This window comes from Trachinotus anak, unplaced genomic scaffold, assembly GCF_046630095.1.
Source record: "Trachinotus anak isolate AG129_WGS33_773 ecotype Australia unplaced genomic scaffold, CSIRO_AGI_Tana_v1 ptg000010l, whole genome shotgun sequence".
Classification (NCBI taxonomy): domain Eukaryota; kingdom Metazoa; phylum Chordata; class Actinopteri; order Carangiformes; family Carangidae; genus Trachinotus; species Trachinotus anak.
Window position 1 is genome coordinate 19,132,954 of NW_027273861.1, and position 18,575 is coordinate 19,151,528.

Genomic DNA, 18,575 nt, shown 5'->3' on the forward strand with positions numbered 1-18,575 from the left:
AAATGCTTAACTTAAACTCAAATGTACCAGGTTATATAGGAAATTATTCCATTTCCTGTACCTTGAACTCTAGCTCCATGCCAGTGACATGCTCGCCGCTCTCCACCTGCGCCAGCTTCTGGATGTAGGAATAGAGGCTCCGGGCAGCCACTTCAGTGTTGCCGCAGGCCACCGCCTCCAGCAGTGCATCGTGAATGAAGCTGTACTGGTCCTCCGTCTGCACCATGTAGTTCCGCTGTGAACGCATCAGTGTCACGTGGCCGTAAATGTCGACCGTCTTCTCGTGCTTGATGCGCTCAAGCATGGCGTCGATGACGATGAAGCAGCCTGTCCGGCCAACACCCGCACTGTAGGGGGGGATTTCAAAAGAGTGAGAAGAAAGAGAAAGAGAAGTTGGAGGTTTTAAGAGATCCGTTAAATCGAAATTCATTTCTCTGTTGCTCTTATTTCTAGGGTCTTATCCTCTCATGGTGCTCTGCTATGAATATTTGTTTCCCTAATACAAAGTGCTTTTCACATTTGCGTCCTTGGAATTTAATTGTTATTTCACTGTTCTCACTCCTCAAATATTAAAACACAAGGTGATTATGTATGTCCAGCACTGCTTGTGGATTTGTTGTGGCATTGCAGTTTAAATAATTAAGTAGGAGAACAAAACAGAGGGATATGGTGACAGCCAGAGAGGGAATACAGAAACAACTAATAAAAATGACAGATTGAACAACAAGATGACGTCGGTGGAGCCTGAGCAAAGCAAGCTGCCGAATTTCACTTTTATTGTGGAGTGCTTTGGACTGACTGAAGTCTTCTTATCTTGACAAAAAGGTTTCAATTTGAATAAGCCATTTGAGAAATATCGCTTGTAAAGGGGGGAAGGGTTAAGGAGCAAAAAGGGAGAAGCTGGAAAGATGGGAAGGGATTACTTTGAGGCTTTTCACAAAGAGGGAAAAAAGAGACGGAGGTGGAGAGAATAAAAGCAGGAAAAAAAAGGAGTGCCTTAAAGAGAATGATGATGTGACCAATGGAGAAAAGAAAAGATGTAGGTCTTCAAGGAAAGAGAGCGTGTGTTTGTATAATGTGTGTTATGTAATGTATAATAGCAGATACACAGGGAGGAGCTCTGCCACTCTGTTTGCTCATGAGTATACACACAGTCAGGGAGATGGGCATGTGGTAAAAATAAAACAGGGAAACCACTTCCATGTGTAGGGTTAGTTACTGCAGTTACATTTAAGTTTAAAACTGGGCATTTTGGCACTTTTTAACCGACCCTAACAACAAAACATTTCTAAAGACCTGCAGTGGGCGATGATGGGTCCGGCATCAGGCGGGTTGCAGGTCTTCACCCTACGGAGGAAGGCCAGGAAGGGGGTCGGGTACTCTGGTACGCCGTGGTCAGGCCATGCCGTGAACTGGAACTGACGAACCTCCCGCTTCTCACTAGAGCCATTCTGGGAAACAGAGAGAGAGGTGTGTTGGATATGGTGGTGGTGGTGTTGTGTTTGTGTTTGGCTGACTGACCGACCTCTCGTGGTGTCATAATAAAAATAAACAAAGTGTGTACTCTATGTACGCTGACTTTTTAATTTTCTCTATGGCCCTGTTCACACCTGGCATTAACATCCATATCGGAGGATCCAATCACAAGTGGACAGCCCTAAGTACAGGTGTGAACGCATTTGAGATCTGATCACTCAGACTGCATTTGTAGGTGGTCTTTGGCACATGTAGCCACTTCTTTTAGCAGTGTGAACGCAAATGCCATATTGACAGACCTACTCAGCCTACTCAGATGACGTCCTCTTCCACAGTCTAATTAGTCCCAACATAGTTTCATAATGAACCACAAATATCTTACTATTTTCAATGGCTGAAACTTTATTTCATTGTAGAGCTGTGCACAGTGCATTGATTTGCTCAACCCCTCCTCTCTCTCTCTGTCTCTCTCTCTCTCGCAAACACATTGAAAACTGTCATAGTCGCTGAAAACAACGCACACGTTTATTTGCATATGGAGTGGGGAAGTGAGGCCCGATCACAAGTGTTCACTCGAGATGCATGTGAAATTCATTTTAATACCAGATGTGAACTGAGATACTTAGAGGTGTCCACTTCGCCCAAGAGGCATGCCAGGTGTGATAAGGGTCTAAAGGTATAACTATTTGTCTTCCACCTACTTAATCTATTTACACATCTTCCCCCATTCTCCATGGACAGTTAAACCATTGACTGAGGTAGTCTGACTCAAAGTTTCAGCTACCTTCACAAGGGGTAAGTGCTCCGTGCTTAAAATAGATTTTGGTGCAGTATCACTCAGGGGTTGTAATTTTTCTTTGGGAAACCCTTTTCACATATATACAGCAGATCAGATATCCTCAACATGATCAAATATGTATGATAATTTCTATACTGGACAGTACAGAGTACTTGTATATTCATGTTCTCATGTTACTGCTGCTCAGAACAAAACCACCGATACATGCAGCAAACACCCACATTACACAGTCGTCTGTCAGCTCCTATCTCAAACTCAACTCTCGACACATCAAAGATACAAGCTGGGATCCAGAGGAAGATTTTGAGAAGGATAAGTAAGAAGAAAGGAAAAATTCTCCTTGCATATTTCTGTCTTCCTCTCCTCTCAGAAGATCTTCTAATAGAGCTACTGTTTGCATTTCAATGCAGTGCTTCTGCTTCCCTGACACAGGGACTTTTTTCCATGCTGAATAAATGAATAAATGAGTGCGGTAATTAAAAGCAAACTGACCTAGTTCTTATTTTCCTTGTTTTTTTTTTTGGACATTCCCTGCCTCTGCGGTTGAGCCAGGCTACATGGATGTGATTGGTGCTCGGTTGCTAATTTTCTTTCAGTTTCATTTGTTTGAAGGATTTATCAGTAGGTACAAATCTGCATCACTGCAGGGCATACATACATATATATGTATATATAGGTTCTACTTTATATCTTTGTGTGTCTACTGCCAGCTTCTGCTACCTTATACACAAATCCAATAAAAAGATTTTTTTTTCTCAGAGATATAAAGTATAAACAGCTCAGTGAAAAATTGCAGCAATGACTGCAGTTGTAGGGAGGGGGGAGAGGACAGATAGCAAAAGAATCATATCGGTGGGTTTGATGGAGGCTGAAAGCGGCAGAGTGTAAATGGCCCTGAATGGCTTTAAAGCACCGTGGCTGCCGATATCTTGCTATCTTTACCATCATTGGTTTGCTCTGGTATTAATTGTTCTGCTGACATGCCATCTAAATCGTCAGCGCTGACCTTAATAAGGTGCTCTCTGGTTAAGAGGATAACTCTTAACCAAGGCTGGTTTTCTGCTATGCTTCCTAACAGCTCATTTTACAACTAGTGTTTGCACGACTATGAGGAGAGAGAGAGAGAGTGTGTGTGTGTGTGTGTGTGTGTGTGTGTGTGTATTTTCATGTCGACGTGCTGGTGATTCCTTCTTAGTTTCTTCTGTGTCGGTGTGTGAGTGTCTGTATTTGAATACACTTTAATGTGTGTTATTCGTGTCTGCTAGTGTGACATCCCTTTATTTGTTTTTTTTTGTGTGCAATTGTGACTACATGTTTTGGGTACATGTGTGCGTGTGAGCTTGCACGCGCAAATGCCTCCTCTTAAGAACGTTTTCATCTGCTATGAGACTGTGTGTTCACTGTTCAGATTTGTGTGTGTGTGCATGCACAGAGGCATGAAAGCAGTCTGCCAATTATGTATATTGAGTTTCACTTCTGCTCACTTTACCTAAGTGCTCCAATTTGGCAGACGCACATAAACAGATGATCTATTGAGGAGAGACAGAGCTGAATAAGGTGAGAGGGGTGGACTGTAAGGACAACGAGGACGAAGGATTTTATTTATATATATATATATATATATATATATATATATAAATATATATGATTACAGCGAATGGGAAAATAGCGTGCAGTTTACACCATCATTTTTGTTGCTTGTGTAAACTTTGTGTCTGTATTTTTATAAGCTGTGTCTTGTGAATAGGCCGTCTGTTTACTGGGCAGACATTGAATAAGGATATTGTTACTCACTGTCATCCACAGGCCACAGATTTCTACTGTATTGTTGAGAAAGGAGCAGATGTAGACAGCAGTGGTGTGCATATGTGTGTGGGAGAGAGAGACAGAGAGAGAGAGAGAAATCATCCTACCTTGTGCAAGGAGAAAGTGCGGACACAGAAAGTGGCCAGTTCTATGGTGTCCAGCAGGGTCACTTGGGTCATACCATAGGTTTCTGTGCCACGACTGGGCCAGTACTGGTCACACTTAATCTGGGACAGAGGAAGTGAGAGAGAGAGAGAGAGAGAGAGAGAGAGACAGAGGTATTAGCTGCAATACGTCACATTCTATTAAATGGTATCTCCAGTGATGAGCACGATCAGGCACATAAATCAAGTCATGCTCCCTCTCACACAGATATGTGCGCTCACACACTGCTCATAAAGGAACCCCTCCTGTGGATTAAAGCGCCAGGCGCTGTGGAGTGAGACACCAGGGTAGCTTCTCTATGTTTCACAACCGAGAAAGAACAAGATGCACGCTGAACATATGCGACTAAAATGCACAGCACAGCAACTCCGCTCTTATGGTTTCATGTCAATCAAATGCTGCCTGCTTGCTTCCTTCCCTTAATCAAAAATGTTGACCAGCAAGGCAAAACATCTTCACAATCAATTCTTAATTCTTAATAAAGTATCTTTCAAAATAAAAGCCTAATCTAGTGTTACCATTTCAGATCCTCACATTAAGAACCTCCCATTCTTTTAGCTGTTTCTTGTCCAGAGGTTCTACAGTATATCTGAGAATACAGCACCAGCTTCTCCCAGCCCACCCCTGCCTGCCCACTTAATAAAGATTCATTCAATATGGGGTGTGACGCGCGAGCGGACATCTGATGAGATGTGACAGCTAGTGAGGGAGATGAGCTGCTCTCCAGCTTTCTCTTCCATTTCCTGCTCGAGCTGACACTCAAGTTCTACCGCCCGCTAATCCTGATCACGTTTGACAGCAGTGGAACGCGCATGTCAGGGAGGAGGATAGGTAAACAACTGAAAAGGGATAGGGGGAGGAAAAATGAGTGGAGACACCTGGGGTGAGTGTGCCTGATGTTGACACAGGTTTGAGCTGACGGGATGAAACACTGCAGTTGGCTTTAAGTCCACTCCTTCATAGCAAAGAATATTATCCCCATAGATCGATCTCGAGGATTGAGTCGAACCATTTTGATTTATTTTATTTCTTTTTTTGGTAGAACTAACCTTGCTTTTCAGCTCCTAATTTAGAGAACTGGTTCATAAAACAGGCACTTTGTTTACATAATGATGAGCTGTCACTATGGGGAAAACAGGACTGATATCCAACTGTCAAACACTTAAGAGACTTCCTTAACAAAACCAGTATGCTTTCTACTGATTCACCATTATCACAATGACAGCTGCCATTATTTCTATTAAATCATTCATTTTTAATCTGATAGTTTGTGGTTGTAAAGTGCTGCTGTTGCCTCCTCTGTTTCTTTCTAGAGTTTTTTGGCATGACTGAAAAAAATATGGAGGGTTTTTAACTGTGGAAAGTGATCCTTTCCATCTCAATGACACCGGGGTGAGCCCCTTCCAAAGAATACACCTCCAGCACACTTGTGGCTACCTCCCATGGATGTAAAAGTATAAAAAGAAAAGAAAAAACAAACAAAAGTGGACTAGTGTGGTCACACCCTGACATCTTATTCCTCTCTGCCAAAAGTAAATCACTGTGCTCTCAAGACACTTTTTCCTCCTAACTTCCACTATCAACAGATGATTGTAGCAGGTACTGGCCACAGGTACTGCAAAAACTCCATGCCACTCTGTTGCTTAAAATCTTATTTATGCTACCTGCACTGTGTAGTCTCAGAGCTAAAACTTGCTAAGCTGTCAGCGCTGTAGGGGACATGCAACAGCTTGTAGTTTCCACTGCAAATAAGAAGAGAAAACACAGCCAAGCCTGTGAAGATACTCCCAGTGGAAACCCGGTCTAACTTATCAGATGTTTGCAGGTAGACCGTCTTTGAATTAACTCTGTTTCATCACCCTCTTCTGCTGCTGTCACCACCCCATTCAAATTTCTACACATCTCTGAAAGCAATCCATCTCAGGAAAATGAAGTCTGATTACCTACCAATGACGTTCAGGGGCACAACTGGGAAATCAATGTAAAGCTGGGCCATTTTCAGCAGCTGGTTCTTGTACTTGTTCTTGTGAAGCAGTGATTTGAATTTGAGGTTTACTTAAAAAACAACATTTTTAAGAGGTTTGTGAAGTTACTGGAGGGAAGCTTGAAAACCTGCCAAAAGCAGCTCCCAGCTTTTCCCTGAAAATTGGTTGAGCGGACTTACCCGTGACTTCTCCTCCAGCCTGGTCATCATGACCACAGTGGCTGCTCTCTGTTCCCACACCATCCTCCAGAAGTCCCCAAATGTCTCTGGCAGTGGACCCTGAGTGGCAATGTAGGCATTCTGCTTCCTGTAGCCATCGATGTAGTTGGCATTGATATAGTCGCTACCTGTGATACCTAGATACAGACCACAGGAAAAAGATGAAGGTGTAGCAAGATACTTTTCATAGCAGTTCCTCTTTTAATCCTGCTTTACTTCACCACTCATTAATTTACTTCACTCATTATTTTTGCCCTTTAGTTTTGAGCTATCTGTCTCATTAATTTCCAGTTTTCACACACACTGGCCCTGTTTCCAAATCAGCGAAGGGCTAAAGAATCTAGACTGGAAGAAAGAAAGCAAGTAAATTACTTCTGTAATGAGTCTTCACACCTCTTGTTGTTGAAACAAGTGAAAATTGTTTCAACAACAAGTGAAAAAGTGAGATCAGTTCAAATTTTTTTTGGAACTGTCCAGAGATAAGCACTGCCTTCAGATGCAACATCTTACGACAGTGCAGTGTCTTAAAATGAGGCAGATCATGTCAGCTTTTGGCACTCAAAATACTATGTATTATTTTACCCCCCCCAATTGTTGTTCTGTCTGAAAGAATTCAAATACACCAACCACTCACTGTCACAACTTCCTGTACTGCTCTTTTATCACTTTTCTTTTTTGTACCTCTGTGGTTCTGCCTTAGTTTCTATAGAGATGGTTTAGCTTCCATCTGTTTTACCACAACCACAGCTGGGGTGTGCTGGAAGATGGAAGATAGCGAGGAGTATATCAGCCACTCAGCCACCACAGCCGGGAGGTAGATCCAGCTTTCATTCCTCTCAGCCCACCACCTTGCTCTGTTACGCACCGGTTCCACTAAATCTAGCCGTAAGGAACCCCTCTGCATTGCTGCATAGACGGGTGTGTGCTGGCAATGTTTTAATGCAGAGGATGGTGTGTATAGGACTCGTAAACTCTATCATAAAATCCCATTTAAACTTACTGCAACCAAATATCAAAATATTCTGTGGCATCCTTTTATGCGTCTACGGCAGGAACAGTAACTCTTCAAAGATAAAATGTGTTTCTCGCTGCAAGGCTCCATCAGGACTGCTCATAATATCAAGAGTGCAAAGTTGTTTTACTGTGAAGCAAATCTCTGGTTTTATCATGTGCTCATCAGGGTGTTGTGGTGCACTGTCCCGCATCAAAAAAAGTCAGGATGTGTTCAAGCCTGGTGCAAAGTCACTCGGCAGGCTCGGCAATTTTAAGTTGTTCTAGGAAAAAAGATTCAAGTCCAAAAAGATAATATTGTGATTTGAGTGTGTCTAACACAGCATCTGACAGAGATAAGACAGAACATCACCCATCTTCATTTAACCAAAGTCTACAATCCTGTCAGTTGAAAAGAGACTCCAGTGCGAGGCATCTGTGTTGGAGAGTCAGGTCTCTCTGACTGACGTCTCCTCACTCAAGCGACAAACAATGAAACACTTGACTGGGCTAATTTAAGAGAGGAGAGGCAATGAGGACAACAACCAGGGTGGAGAGGAAGAATAAGATAGAGAAAGTGGGGGAGAAAAGGTGAGTGGGAAAAGAGAGAAAGACAGAAAGAGAGACATCGGAAGAGAAGGTACAAGGAAGAAAATAGCAGAAGGGGGAAAAAAAAGAATGAACGAAAGAATGGAAATGAAGAAGAAAAAAGACAGGCAAATGTCATTAAAACGGATACCACGTCGCACAATCCGACTGTGGTGCCTTGGCTTTAGTCATAGCTAAGTGAACAGAGAATGGTGGTGTGCATGAATTGTTCTACTGCTGCGACTAATGGCAAAATCACTGCAGTGTAAAATAGAAATTTCAGACTTGATTAATTTATGTATTTATGGACGAGGCATTTCTTCCCTGGGATAATTTTGTTATGCATGTTGTCGCACCCTCAAATTGGCCCTACTATTACAACACGTTGAAATCTAGTTGGAGCTGTTACCTCACACAAAAGGAGAGTACTGTGGAGTTTGGCACAACAGTGAGGAATTGGGAGCTCTTCTCGTGATGCAACGCCAGAACAATGTCTGCGGTGAAGGGTGACTACCTCTGACAATGTCCTTTGAGATTTAGGAATCAGGGGAAGAGCTTTTCTGGCTCTGAGATTCTCAGTACTGTGTCTATGGGCAGTAAGAGGGAAGTCATGAGAGAGGGCCAGATCTGATGAGACAAATGGGACAGTGAAAACACTGGTTAAATGCCTGGGCCGCTCTGAGCGCGAGATATGACTGGGCCCAAAGATGAGCCGAAACAAGTCCTCGCCTCGCTCCTAAAAATAATATGATTCCATAAACCGCTTAGCTGCTCAGGGCCAAGCTGAGCTCTCGAACGAAATTCAGTTTCATTCTATGAATTCACTGTTTGGTGGGAATCAAAACGAGCTGAAGTGAATCTGAACTTCACATACTATAATTTATTTTCATTCTATCTATTTGGCTTCATGCTACTGTGTTGACTCGAGACAGTAATTGTGTAATTCAGCCTAGTGGTGCAGTTCCTTCTTTTCTTCTTTTGCTATCCTCAATTTTTTTCTGGTTAACTACCAATTCAGCCACGGTGCCCTAATGTAGCCCAGTCCGTACATTTTAGATTCCTAATTTACCCTATTCCATTCTACAGGACAATAAAATGCAGCATTCTTCTATATTGATTATATTCAGTATATTCTGTTTTGCACTGCTGAGTACTGTTCTATTCTTCACTGTCTAGTCCCATCTGGTCTAGTGTATGCCTGTTCAGTACAAATTCCTAATTACTTAAATCGACTCTGTAATTACGAGGATTTCCCAAATGACCCACAAAGAGCTGAGCTCAATTCTGAGGTGGTGAAGGTGCAGAGTGTGAGGATGGGTGAGCCTTACCCTCAATGGGAGCCAGGATGACACGGGAGTGGTCGTAGGCGATGACGTTGGCGTAACGATTTTTGGGCTTGTTCACCTCCAGGTTGGAGTGTTCCCAGGTGAACTGCTGGCCCGGATCGATAGACTGATGGGGGCAGAGACGGGCAGAACATGAACACAGAGAAAAGAAATTAGAAGAGCTGTGAGAGGAGTTGAGCAATAACAATGCCAAGTGATTGTTATCATAGAAAGAAGAAAGGAAGGGGGGAGAGATTGAGAGGGTGATTTTCCCAAAGGAAACAGTACATGGTATTATGAAAATCTGCTTGCTGACTGGTTTAAATATTCACAGCAGCTGCACACAGCATTTTATCAAGATCATTAATGTAGCAGGTACATAATGACGAATAACAATATTGATGAAGGCGGCGGCTCTCCCCCTTGAGGGAGTGTGGAGCGAGGCCTGACACTCGGGTGAAAGACAAATTCATCCGCCTCTTTGAAATAAAAGAATTCCAGATACATGTTCTGTTCCCTCATCAGGATAATGAAGTATTCCATTACGATTCGCTGTATGGCTGGTGTGGGGATGGAGGCTTGTAGGATATTTGCAGTTAGGGCATCACCACGCAGGGTGGGGTGGCTGCAGAGAGAGACTTGAAGTGAAATCCAGCTGGAAACGTGATCTAACAATTTGCATGTAATCATTACAGCAATCTCAGCTTCCTCATCCTTGTTTTGTTCTTTCTTTCTGCTCTTTCTTTTCCACTATCCCTCCCTCTTTGTCCTCATTTTCCTTATCTGCATCTCTCCATCTTCAAAGTCTTCCACTTTTTTGTCCATACCTCTTTGTCTCTTTATCGCCTTCTCCATCTCCTCTCTGATGTTTTCAGTCCCTCTCCATGCAGCCACCTACTACCCTGCTATTTTCCATTTCTCTCTAGATTACCTTAAGGCTGAGTGTGCATGTGTGTACGAGTGTCTGTGTGTGTAAAGATTGAGGTCACTTCCCAGACACATCCCTCAGCTCAAAAATTGAAAACCACGCATCAAATGATTTAACTGACTGAATAACAATTCCTTAAATTCTTCAACAACAAGAACCTCTCCCTCTTCCTCCTCCTCCTTAATGTCCACGGTGACATGTTTGAAGATGAATGACAGCTCCTGTCAAGACAACAGAGTTTCAGGACATGGCTGAAGACTACCTGACAGTAGAAAGACAACAAACCCTATGGCTTTGGTTTTGTTAGGTGAAACTCTGGCTGCCTCCTCGTTTCTGTTTTTATGTCAGATTATCTCCTCTTCATCTCCGCTCTCCAGCTGCGATGCTCTGTGCTCACTTCCCTCGCTGAGTCCTCATCATTAACCAAGCCTCCCCACCTCATCTCTCTCCACTCTCCTCTCTCCCCTCTTCTTCCCATTTTTCCTCCTCCCTCACATCCCGCCTGGCTAAAAACCAATCAGTCAAAGCCCCGTAGAGCTGCGCTTGGCAAGCTGGGGCCCCTGGATGAACAGCCATTCATCAAGAAAATAACAAAATTAAAATTACACTTCTCTATTTAATTTGGTCATTTATTTTTCCTGGGGGGTGGTTGTGTGAAGGGGCAGGGGGACAGAGAGAGGGAGGAGAGACGAGCGGGAGCTTTAATGCTCTCTCAAAGCCAAATAATTAGAAGTTGTAGTTGTAGCAAAGCGTCAACTTTGGCATCATGTCTTCCGTCTCTCTTCCCTCCGAATGGAACAAGCTTGTCCATTTGGTACACAGCCCGGATGTGGATTTATGAATAATAGATACCGAAGAAATACTGGAACACTATGAGAAGTCATTATCCACCAACATCCACCGGCAGGCATGATGACGGCAATCTTTGCTGGTGTGCCCGCTTCCTACCTTAGCCTGGCGTGCAGCGAGGCGACAGGCACAGTGATTTAGGGATGGCGAGGAGGGGATATTGCCTGTATGCAAACAAGAGCTGATTCAGCGCTCCTGATTTCTAATCAACTCCAGTGTCATTTATAACCGCTGTGGTCTCCAAGCTCAGACAGCTCAGTTACTCCTTCTACACACACATACTCACCCTTACACACACACACACACACACACACACACACAACTATGTTAAAGCCTGACTGCCAGTGTGCTTTTCCCCAAAAACACATTAGAGGCGTTCTGCTTAAAAAGACAGACTACGTCTCCATTGTGGAACAAAGTTGTGAAAGTGTTGTGTGTGACGGACTTTCAAAATATTACATTTCCACGAGTAAATAGGTAAAGCCTTCGTGTTTCTATTTTTCTCAGTTGAACGCAGTTTTGTAAGTAAGAAACACATTGTGGGTGTCACAAAAGGTCATATTCAACTTCTGTTTTCATCCATGTTTCCTGATGTAGAGCTGGATGCATTACAGTCGAATGATTCTTTTATTTAGCAAAGAATTTGAGGAAATTGCATTTGGGAGTTAAGGTTTTGCAACGGCCCTCAGAGAGAAATTTTATATTGTCGCCTTGCTCTGCTGTGTTGAAGATATAGCAAATATATCTGAGGAAATATAAGAGGCTGAGTATAATCAAGCACCACCAGCTACAACATTGTCAAAAAGCAGGAAAAAAAGACTTACAGGAAGAGAAACAACCATTTTCAATTTTGTGTTTACAATGAAAACACAATCAGACAGAAATCAATACTCAGAAGAAACTTTGAGCTTTAAACCTTTGGCCTGCTCACCTCATATTCCTGTGATAGCTTGAGGTTGTCGTTGGCCTTCAGAAGCTCTGTGTGTTCGGCCAGCTCCGAGATAGGGATGGGAGGATGATTCATCATACCTGTTTGCCAAAAAATGGAGAGAAAAAAATTCCACACGGGGGGAGAAAGGGAAGAAAGTTCATCAGTGTAATAGACAGAGCACAATACTCCAACTTAAACATTACACAACACACCATTAATGGATGAGAGTTTCTTGATTACATAAGAATGGAAGCCGTGTTTTAGTGGTGAGGAAGCTTGTGCAGAACATGGTGAATGTCACACATAGCAAAAATGTATTGACTGGTGATGTTATGGGCACGTGATTGGACCAGGCCAGAGCTCAGGTTTGTCAAGTATGGCTGATTATTTGCCAAAGAAGCTAGCAGCATACACCCACAGACCAAACGGTTATCAACTCCCACAGTAGGACTGATAGTTGCTGAGTGCTGCCAGATGAAAACCCAGGCCAATTATGGCTCAAACATTCCGAGGCAAGAATAATTTTAATAGCTTGGGAAATGAGTTAAAAATTACATAAGATGAAAAATGTATGTTTTTGATGGTGAAATCACAGACAAGAGATATGACAGCCCTTTTTACTCTTTGAATCAATGAAAAGCTTTACTCCTCACTGAAGATAATCAAAAGCAACGTTTCCTTTTAGAACGGCTGCTATCAACAAAAAAGGAAGAATTCAATACTGGCTCACTAGTTGGTGGAAAAAAACAGCTTTGTAACAAAATTGAGTCTTTAAAGACAGCGTTACTTTAAGCAGGTCTTACAATTATTTTTGTTACCCACAACAATTAAAAAAAATTAAACATTTAAACTATTAATGCTAGCATTGATGTGACCAATCAAACAGTCTTTGGATCTGGATCAGACCATGACACCCCACAGACCGTCTACTGCTGTATCCTTAATCTATAATGCTCTCGTTGTGCTGTGTTGTTAGCATAGTGACCAGTTTTGACTGTTGCCTCTATAAAAAGGCACTTGTTCCAGAACAGAGCCCTGACCTGGGGGCTCGTGTGAAGGGAGGTGGGAGGGGGATAAGGAGGTTTAGGAGTGTGAGTGATGCTGAGTGACACAGTGAGCTGCTCCATTCCAGTCAGCCAGTGCAAAGCAAGCAAGCTGCTGTTTCGACCCTTTCTTGGTTCCCTCAAACCAGTGAACACTGGCTCTAAGATGAACACCATTCAACTTCCAGAAATCACAAAAAACAAAAATTCTTAGTTGCATATGCAATATAGTCCCCGCCCAGATCCCTCTGCCATTTATCTAAAGGAATCCCCCCCCCCCCCCCAAAAAAAAATTGCTTTTTCAGTTGGGTGAGAAAATTGTGAGATTTTTCACTCCAATATCCACTGAATATTGTGTTGCTGCTGCTACAATATTATCAGCACTGCTGTGCACTCCAGTCACTAATCCATTTAGGAGCATAATGCTGAGGCCATGTAATGGAATATGAAGCAGCCATAGATTGTGGCTCTGTCCCCGCATGCGGCCTGGCAATACTTAATGCTTTTGTATTTTTAGTAAGGAGCCTTTTTCCCTGCCGAGTGACAAGGTCAAAAGTCTACGAAATGTTGACATCTTTTGACAAAAAAAAAAAAAGTTACTCCGGCTTAATTGGGTGTGCAAATCGCCTTAATCACATTAACCATCCTTAATATTCCCTTTTTGACAATGCTTAAATCCCCCCCAATGTCAAGGGGGTCACTGATGTTTTGGTTGCTTTTGTTGCGCTTAAGAGGGGGAGCCCATCCCTCCGTGCTGACAGTCTTCATTAGTAATGGTAATTTATTTTACACTGAGAGAACAATGCGGCGGCGTCAATTACACGAAGATTAACAAAGATTACAATGCATATATGAGACAAATGGAGATGACACTGGATGGTGTGACATTCTCCGGAAAATGAATGGACACACTGCATTAACAGACAACTTGACAAGAGTTGTGCAGCAAACACCCATGCCCTTCTTAATGGATGATTTGAATGATGTTTACCGAATTAATACTGTTCCTCTATTTTTTTAAAGCCCATGTTGAGTTTCATTTCCAATTCAATATTTTAATAAACTCAAACAAAACTTTCTTTGCAAATTATATTTCCATATTTTGGAGGAAACAGTGTGTTTATTCATACTTAAGCTTCTCACTGAGCTAGCGAAGCATGCAGACTGTGGTGGCACCACTTGAGGATGAGTTATTAATCACTTCTGGTATTGGAATTCATTGAGATGAGCATCAAGAATAGGGGAAAATATTGCTAATTAAATTTTGTTGCCAGTTTACTGGCCTCAAATTGAGAGGGAAAGGTATGAGAAGCTATGAGCAAAATAAGTAAATGCATATGCAAATGAGGGGCCCTCACTTCTCCTTGAGAGAACAAGAGCGGGTTGTTTGAGGGGAGATCAAAGAATGTTTGTGTTGGGCTTGTGTGTGTGTGTGTGTGTGTGTGTGTGCTTGTGAGTGTGTGTGAGTTAAAAATGTACCCAAACTCCATCAGTTCCTTTCAGTTGGTGTTTATGTCCCACATTACTGTCTGCATGTATAAGTGCCTGCTACCGTTGGAGATATATCAGGCTGAGGTGTTTATATATACATCCAAATTAACCATGATGCACTGCCAGCTGGACAGGCTGGAGGTTATACATACTACTGTTTGTTTAGCCCCTCAGACGTTTGAAGGAAAGGATGTTTTGGGAAACTTGTATGAAAACAATTTGGGTACTTAAAACTTTAAGAGGCTTAAATCTGTTATTTTATCTTTATCCCACTTTGCCTTTTGCCAGCATAACCAATTGCTCTGAGCTGCTATATTTACACAGATGAATCTCACATCTAAACTTACCTGCTCGTGCATCTATTTCTCCCTTCTTTTCCAGCCTCACCCATTTTGTTTTGTTTTCAAGACGAATGAGTCGATGATGCCTGATTTGTTCTCGTTCTCATTTTGTCTTTTATACACTGCACTGCACCTTGCAAGTGTTTATCCAAGAAATGATTTACTTTCATAACTAGGCTTTGCCGTGACCTGTAGTCTAGCAATAGTCTAGCAAAGTCACTCAAGGACAAATTGTTGTTATTCCCTTCCCCAACCCCCCCACCCCTCCAACAGATTTTTCCTATCCATGTAGAGACTCTTCTATTGTTTTTTTTTTTAGCCGCAATCAACAGCGTGATCAATGAACACAGAAAAACAAACTAGCGTCTAATTACACATTTCCAATCTCCCAATCCGCAGTCGATGCGCCTGAGACATATAATGATTCTTTCTGATATGTCAGAGCAGTCTCTCTTCAAAAGCCTATTTATGATGTTGCGTATTTCCATATAAAAGGGAAGAAGTCTGTCTGTGGGTAAGCAAAATAAATAAAGGGGAGGGGGGGGGCCAGAAAGTCTGCTTTTTTCTCTCGGCTGAATCTTTTGCAGTGAGGAGGGAGAGGGGGCGATCAAATGTCGAGCCATTGTTTGCCACTGCTTTAATTAATTCTGCTCGTTATCTCTGAGCACAGAAAAGACCCCGTTAGATCAGAATGGAAATGGAGCAGCGGTGGTAAAGGAGGAGGAGAAAGGAGAAGGGAGAACAACAACAAGGGGGTGAAAAAAGAAGGTCAGTGAAAAGAAACACCTCTCAACCATCTCTACATCAGCAGAAGTGATCACACAGGTTATTTATGCATGGTGGATTAATGCATAGCCAACAGCTCAAGTGAATATCGTGACTGACATCCAATTAAAGAAAAGAAAAAAAACAGCCCAGTGTACTATTGGAAACCAACATCAAATTAATTAGAGTTGAAATTTTTGCTGCATCATGTGAAAAAACAAACAAATGCAAATTATGTATTCGTAAATGGAGGCAAGCGGTGTTGGGAAAAAAAAAAAAAGATAAGGAAAGCTGGTACGCAAATGCTAAAAGCATAGAGACTAACTTTCATAGTCAAAATCTGCTTCACTCTGAGGACTGCTCAGACCAGAATCTGTAAAGAACAGCAAACATAAATGGAAAATGGTTTCAAAAGGCTGTAATGCAACAGAGAAGGCTATGTAGGAAGAAAACATAAAAATGTGCATAATGATAAAATAGATAACCAAAAACAATACTATATTATTTTACCATGAGTAAACTCACACCCCTCTCAGGTTGGCCTGCGACAGTGACAGATCTGAGCCCAGGCTGCCACACAGACATTAAGAAAAGTAGGGCAAACATCTTCAGTTCACACCAGACTTTCCCTTCTGCTACCAAATCCCACTCAGTGCCACAGTCCTCCACCGAGCAGAATGGTTAGCCATGGGTGTCAGCCCCTGCTGAGAAACCCCTTCTACCAAGCCCCATATCAGCGCTCATAGAGATCAGGATAAGAAATGGATTTGCTATCTCTAAGCTTTCATAAACACCGGTTTGACGGGCCCATTGACAGAATGGGAAAGAGACAGAGAATAGAAAAACCTGCTTACGTTTCCTGGTGAAAACTAACTCTGAAAGATTCCTTTGTATGTGGCCTGGTGCTGAGGCACTGGGAGTGAAAGGTGTGGAAAAGTGTCTGCATTCTTTGCTGACAGCTGTGGAGCCAGAGCTGATGGGAGTCAGAGGTCTGAGGAGTGTGGTGATGGTTCAAAGTCTTATCTGCTCCAGAGGAGAACTCCTCTGAGGCTGCAGCCAGCCGATCTTATGTCCGGGTAGACTCGGGTCTCCTCAGCTGCTCAAGCAGAAAGGAGCCATCTGTGGCAATGTTAACTGGACATGTGGCTGAGAGATGCAGTTTGATGGGATGCTGGCAACCTGCCCATCAAGTGAAGGGAAATAGATTTTGCTTGGGCTGAAAGTTGAAATCTGATCAACTGGGTCGCTCAGTGATAAGAAAGGATCACATCACCAAAAGAGGGCAACTTTCATCCATAGAAAAAAGACAATTTGTTCCAGAATTTGAAGTGAGAAATGGAAGGAAAAGAAAATATGACTTGTGGGCAAAATAAAAAAAAAAAAAAAAAATTTAAAAAAAAAGTAAAAAAGTTTGTTTTTTTTTAAAAAGAAACTTTATGTTCTTTTCCTAAAAATTCTGGTTCCAAAAAGATAAACAACCTCCTAAAAAAAAAAAAAAAGCAAAAAGGCAGAAGTCATTTTTCCCATTTGGAAGCCAAAATAAACTGTATTTTTTTTTTTCCTTAAAAGAAAAACATACTAACATGATTAAGATATATGCCAGCCTTAAGACACTGCAAAGCTCAATTCTGCAAAATAAAAGTTGGAAAACTTCGTTTTGATGGGTTTACCTTTAACTGATGTTTTCACAAGAGGGCGTCAGGCCAGCAGTGCCGAACGAGCGAGGAGAGATGAAGACATCAAACATCTCCCTCTCCCTAATTGATTTGTGACAATGACTAATTAAACCTAGCAGGGGGTGCTCTGATCCACTGTCTCCAAACATCATTCATCACAGTAGGAGGGATGTACAGGCATGTCTGATTATGTTTATGAGTAAGTGTGCGCTGACTGTTTTGATAGACCTGTTTTCTGAGGAGGAGGAGAGCACGGTTGCTGCAGTCGTTGCTGTAATCTGGAGAAACAAGTAGGCTGCTGAAGCACGTGCGCGACTGGCTGGTGTTGGTGGGTTTTGCAAAATGTGTGATGCTGCGAGAAAACATTTGATTTTTTTTCCACGCTTAAATGTGAAAGGCACTTCTTCAGACAGAATTATGGGGGTGTGAAGTGCCATATGCGATGCTGTATTGGAGGGGGGAGGGGGGGTAAAGAGGAACAGAGATAGAGACAACACGAATAGAAACTATATCAGAGATATGTTGAGGATATGTCGCAGAGCAAACCCAACAAAACTCTGGTCACCTGTCTTTTAATTTGCAGAAGTTTTTTTTACTATTTTTGCCTGAACACTAATGATGCAAATTCATTTTACTTGGCACAGGAGAAGTCAAACTGATGTATTGCTCCTGATGGTCACCAACTGTTATAGTTTGCTCATTTTTAACTGCAACTGGGAAGAATAGAAAAAATGAGAAACTGAGAAAAGGGAATTCACAATGAAAAAAAAGGGCTTGACAGTAGATATCCACCGAGTCGTGACGCTTCATTACTTTGGCCCCGTTTGCCAATTAAACCCCAGGCACCAATGAAGATAATGACAAAACGAGCCACTCTGCACCCCAAGGAGTTATGGGATGTCGCTGTGATGCTGTCACATGACCGTCAGGCTTTAAAGCACAAATGCACACACGCATACACACACACACACGCAATGTACGCACTCTCAATTGCATTAGCCATGCTTAGCTTATAGCAAGCCTAATCAAAAACATACTTTTGTTCCCCAGCACTAGGGGTCACTGAGCACACACTGCCAATGTGGCATATGCTCTGTTGCATCGGAAAGACCTTAGATAAGTGAACTGCGACTATGCTCATTTGAACAATGGTCGCTATTAGCTGATGGGGATGTTCACAAATGCTCACCGGCCCACTT

At 42.4% G+C, this 18,575-nt stretch overlaps 1 protein-coding gene across 8 annotated transcripts in view; it reads right to left on the minus strand.

Annotated features, from left to right (window-relative positions):
- ptprsa (protein tyrosine phosphatase receptor type Sa) overlaps window positions 1-18,575 on the minus strand; it is a 229,007-nt gene that overhangs the window by 17,073 nt on the left and 193,359 nt on the right. For 5 of the 8 annotated variants that reach the window (XM_071485973.1, XM_071485971.1, XM_071485968.1 and 2 more), the window contains 7 exons: window positions 16,026-16,073; window positions 12,061-12,158; window positions 9,356-9,479; window positions 6,411-6,586; window positions 4,189-4,308; window positions 1,297-1,451; window positions 62-347 (listed from right to left, as the gene is read on the minus strand). In XM_071485973.1, the coding sequence (XP_071342074.1) occupies window positions 62-347; window positions 1,297-1,451; window positions 4,189-4,308; window positions 6,411-6,586; window positions 9,356-9,479; window positions 12,061-12,158; window positions 16,026-16,073 (1,007 nt within the window). The remainder of the gene's footprint in view (window positions 1-61; window positions 348-1,296; window positions 1,452-4,188; window positions 4,309-6,410; window positions 6,587-9,355; window positions 9,480-12,060; window positions 12,159-16,025; window positions 16,074-18,575) is intronic. The other 3 variants (XM_071485975.1, XM_071485974.1, XM_071485972.1) reach the window with 1 other exon arrangement.